This window comes from Anneissia japonica, unplaced genomic scaffold (genome assembly GCF_011630105.1).
Source record: "Anneissia japonica isolate Jap-2015-1 unplaced genomic scaffold, ASM1163010v1 scaffold69_len1423075_cov170, whole genome shotgun sequence".
Classification (NCBI taxonomy): domain Eukaryota; kingdom Metazoa; phylum Echinodermata; class Crinoidea; order Comatulida; family Comatulidae; genus Anneissia; species Anneissia japonica.
In genome coordinates this window covers 606,711-611,458 of record NW_022748202.1, presented here as the reverse complement: position 1 = coordinate 611,458, position 4,748 = coordinate 606,711, and the positions used below count along the sequence as shown (strand labels likewise).

Genomic DNA, 4,748 nt, shown 5'->3' with positions numbered 1-4,748 from the left:
CTCCCCCCCCCCCCCCATTGACCCTTAATTAACGTGGTGCCTCCTTGGAGACTCAATAGGGAAATGTTGATTTGCGCCATGAGGCAACGCTAAAACAGAATCACTTGTGTGACCGCCCTACGTTCCCTGCACAGCTAGATTTGGCCAAATTGCGTCATAGAATCCACGTGACAAGGAGAACTACTTTACGCATTCTCACATGCACAGATGACTTCTTCAGAACCATGGGCGAGCCTGCTGTTTGATCCGGAGCCGATAATTTTATGGTACGTTTTGGTGCCGCCGTTTTAACTGCTCAGCAATTCAACTCCATTATGGAAAGCATTATGAAATAAAATTGTGTGAAGTGTGTATAGAGAATATTACTGGAATATTATTTCAGGTTGATGTAGAAAAAATAAGCATTTTAACATTAAATCGGCATTTCACTCTTGGTTTGGTTTTGTGTTATACCAGTGGTGTATAAAGCATAAATACAGTATGCCAGACTTGTGTCCTCTATGTTATAGCTTATTGTTTTTCTCTGCAGTTTATGACAGATGTTTTGTACTATGGACCTGGCTGTTCAGTAGATTATGACTCACCAGACTTGAAGCAAATTAGAAACGATAGTAACACTCATGTCCCATTCACATTTTCCGTTCAAGGGAGTGACGTGTGGTTCGTCTTTGTGACTGGAAATATCAGACATATTGGTTTTAATATTTCGTTTGTTGCAGGTAAAGTAAAATGAAATTTTATATATATATTTCAAATGATAATTGGATATTAAAATACTTTTATTCTAAGTTTTTATTTGAAAGCTAATACTTTGAATAAGTATATGATGTAAGCTATTCAATTTTTAATGTTAATAGTCTGACAGATGTCGTCCCAAATATCTTGGAAGTGGTCCAGTTTGGTGAATCCCCCGGGAAAATACAACAATTTAGGGTTTTTTTTAATTCCCAGACAACCCCCCCCCCCCACACACACACTCATGCAGACCCTCCTCTTTGACTGAGTTGGTTACATAACCATTGCCATTGACATAGTATTTCTTCCCACAGACATTATCTTTAATAAAAAATTATAAAAACTTGAATATCTGCAATATTACTGATCAGAACTATTAATGATAATTATTCATCATTTGTAGACACCAGTGAGTGTTTTATAAGCAATCCTTGTCAGAATGGTGGAACATGTACTGAATGTGTGAATGGATACACTTGTCAATGTCCACCTGGGTGGACGGGACGCAATTGTACAGATAGTAAGTAATCACATTGATAAATTGATATTTTTAGTATTACAGTCATATAACACTAAAAAATAACATTCACTATAAGTCACTGGTTTCATAATGCTCATATTATATAAGTAAGAATTTACCATTGGTTCATAAAATTATTTATAGCAATTATCCATGCAAATTTTTGCATGGATCATTGGATGAGTATCAAAATACACATCCACTATTTATTGTTTTTATCTTATAATTCATAAGTGTATAAATATAAGAGTTGATAAATTAGAAAATTATTGTTAATTTGATCGCCTTTTTCGCAATTAATATGATTCTTTTGTTTCCAGATGTTAATAAATGTACAAGCCACCCATGTCGTAATATGGGAGTGTGCAATAATCAGGTTAACGGGTATTTTTGTGTGTGTATGGCAGGCTATGTCGGCGTTCATTGCGAAGCCAGTAAGTTGTAATCATTAATTCACTGGGTGAACTGTTTTATCAGTGGCGTAGCTAGGGCGAGTCAAGGGAGGGGCACGTGCCCCGGGCGCCAGGTTTTCAAGGGGGGGAGGGTGCTGAAATGGGAGAATGATCGTAAAAAAAATACCACTTTTTAGAAAAGCATGACAAAATTTATCTGTCGTCAGGCATGAATATTTTCCAGATAATAATAACAATCAGAATCGATTTAATAAGCCTTTGAACGTGTCAAAAATTAAAGCCTATACAACCAATATCAATTTATTTCACAATATTATAATTATAATTGAGGGGAAGTTGGGGGGGGGGCGCAATTTTCTACTCTTTCCCCCGGCCGCCAAAACCTCTATTTTTATTAGTTGTGCAATTTGTAAGTGTATGGATTGCGGTTTTTGGTACCAAGTACACGTTTAATTTTTCAACATGTAACCATTAAAAAATTGCAATATTTTCAGAAATAAAACTTGGAAGGTTAATTTACAGTTCAAATTCAAATAACAGTTGACTTATATAGTATAATGTAGAGACGTCTACACTGAACAATATTATCTCTTGTTATAGGTGCATATACACAGGTCCCTGCGGAAAAATTCAGTAACGTTGCAGCTTTAATCGTCCACTTGTACTGTACTTCTAGGTGCGAAAACAACTGTTGATAAATCACTTTTCCTAAGTACATTAGCAAAATGCACAGCATTCCATATGGAATAATGTAGCACCACGACGTGAGCGCATAAGATCGTTATTAATTACGTTCTCTTCAGACAGGCACTGACTATCAGCAGACAGTGTCTCGTCGTCTTGCTCTCACAGGGAGCGAAGTCGGTTTTTTTGGCCGACAGTTGTATGACCGCAGTACGGTGCATTGTGTGCCCAGCTTTAACAGTGTTTTCCATAACAGAATATTAATGATGTTCTTTTGTTTCAGACGTAAATGAGTGCGTAAGCATGCCCTGCAAGAATGGTGGGACATGTCGTGATGATGTGAATGGATACACTTGTCAATGTCCACCTGGCTGCAGAGGTCCTGATTGTGAAGACAGTAAGCATTCATTAATTGATATCATTTAGTCACAGCATTAAGTTAACACAATAAATTACTATTACATTAAGCAACATAAGTCCATGCATAATTTTACAGAAATGTCAATGGACGCATGAAACTAAAATGATACACTCCAAATTTTCTATTAGAATAATGTTTCTTTAAAATATTGCCTGTGCTTGTTAATTTTTTAAATTGGCTTTAATTATTTAAGTTGGCTTATGAATCTATGATGCGATGGAAGCAGTGCGTACCTACCAGCCAGCAACTAATGGACGAGAATTAAAATATACTTAAAAATTGAAAAATGTATATTTAAAGTAATAAAATACCAAATTGATGTATAATGAAGCATAATTCTTTTATTACCTGGTATTAATAGTTGTAGTATTATAGTAGTAGTAGCAGTAGCAGCAGCAGTAGCAGTAGAAACAGCAGCTGCAGCTGTAGTAGTATAGTGACAGTGATGGTGACAGGACAACAAAGTTGGTAATGGATAAATATTTCATAAATGTGGCAAAGACAAGCCAAACCATTCACTCGTCGCAAATCGTGTTTCAGGGAAAATGGCCAAAACATGCTAAAATGTCAAATTTTTAAAAATCTATTTTACTGCACTAAACTAACCTTTATATAACTACACACTATCCTATGCTGTTATTTTCCCCATTTTCAATGTTAAAACTATGTAGGATGATTTCTCATATATTGTTCTTTAAACAGCTGTGTGGTTAAACGCTTGTAACTTCATAATGAAATGTCCAATTTGAATGATTCTTTTTACCATTTTATAGCTATTATTTTACTCTCAGTACTGTATTATCAACTCAAAATCGATTTTGCGACAAGTGACTGGTTTGGCTTGTCTTTGCCACAAATAAAATTAATTCATTAATCAGTATATTATGAATGTAATATTAAATTTTATCATTTTTTTCTAGATGTTAATGAATGTGATAGCACCCCGTGTCGAAATCGGGGTATATGTGTTGATTTGGTTAATAGTTATTTTTGTAACTGTCCTGCTGGTTATGAAGGGGTTAACTGTGAAATATGTCTTGGTAAGCCAGTTGCCTTTTCCAGTTGTTTAATTTTTTATTACATTGGAAAACTTTGTATTAACATTAATTCAGTGTTATCTTATTATTATTTTCATTACTATTATTTATTATTTACATGTATGAAGCCAACTAAAATTATTACAAGTTTATATATGTATGTTTCATAATAATTTTTATTGTTAGTTCCTATGCATGTAATGCAATAGGAACTATTGTAATCACTCTTGCTATTTCCTATGTTTTTTATTGTGTGTAGTGTGTATGTGTGTGTGTAGACATTTATGCAAATACGCATGCGTCAAAGAAAAGTTTTCCGACATTTTGTTTTACATCGCGATGCGAAGATCGATGTGAAGTTTCTGCAGAGTTCAGTCAGGGCTCACGCTAACCGACCGGAATGTCGGCATGGATGAAACTATTTTGGTTTTACGGCAAAAAAATCATCTGCTGTAGGCATAGGTATTTTGAAGAAGGCCTAAAATAAAACTAAAATGTTTTATACTTGCTGAAATACATCGTTTCTTCATTTAGATCTCCATTTTTCACTTAGTCCATATCCCCATGCAAACGTTTGTTTCTGTTGTATACGTATGAGTAGTCATATGAAGGTACTACAGTATATCCCCGACAGTTGGCTGTGCAGCAATGTACCCTTTGAAGGCAGCCGACTGTCGGGTACATAACGACTATCTAGCTTTCCACAAAAACATGAGGCCTAAGCTAGGCCTAGTTCAGTATTACTGCGATGCAAGGGTAAGCCTAGTTAGATCGTTTAATCAATGATATCGTGTTATCGTCGAATACAATTAAATAATGTGTGTAATATTTAAGAATGCACCACGTGGGTCGCTTTCTTTGTTATGCGGTTGTAGTGTAGTATACGTAGCAGAGTGACGACAGCAAGCTAAGCCTAGCCCAGGGCATAGATCGTGTAC

The 4,748-nt window shown here is 35.4% G+C and overlaps 1 protein-coding gene across 5 annotated transcripts in view; it reads left to right on the top strand.

Annotated features, from left to right (window-relative positions):
- The window catches only part of LOC117120775 (fibropellin-1-like), a 29,507-nt gene that overhangs the window by 2,071 nt on the left and 22,688 nt on the right, over window positions 1-4,748 (top strand). For 4 of the 5 annotated variants that reach the window (XM_033265861.1, XM_033265859.1, XM_033265858.1 and 1 more), the window contains exons 4-7: window positions 530-719; window positions 1,139-1,255; window positions 1,576-1,689; window positions 2,636-2,749. In XM_033265861.1, the coding sequence (XP_033121752.1) occupies window positions 530-719; window positions 1,139-1,255; window positions 1,576-1,689; window positions 2,636-2,749 (535 nt within the window). Of the gene's footprint in view, window positions 1-178; window positions 267-529; window positions 720-1,138; window positions 1,256-1,575; window positions 1,690-2,635; window positions 2,750-4,748 lie in introns of those variants that run through there. The other variant, XM_033265860.1, reaches the window with a different exon arrangement.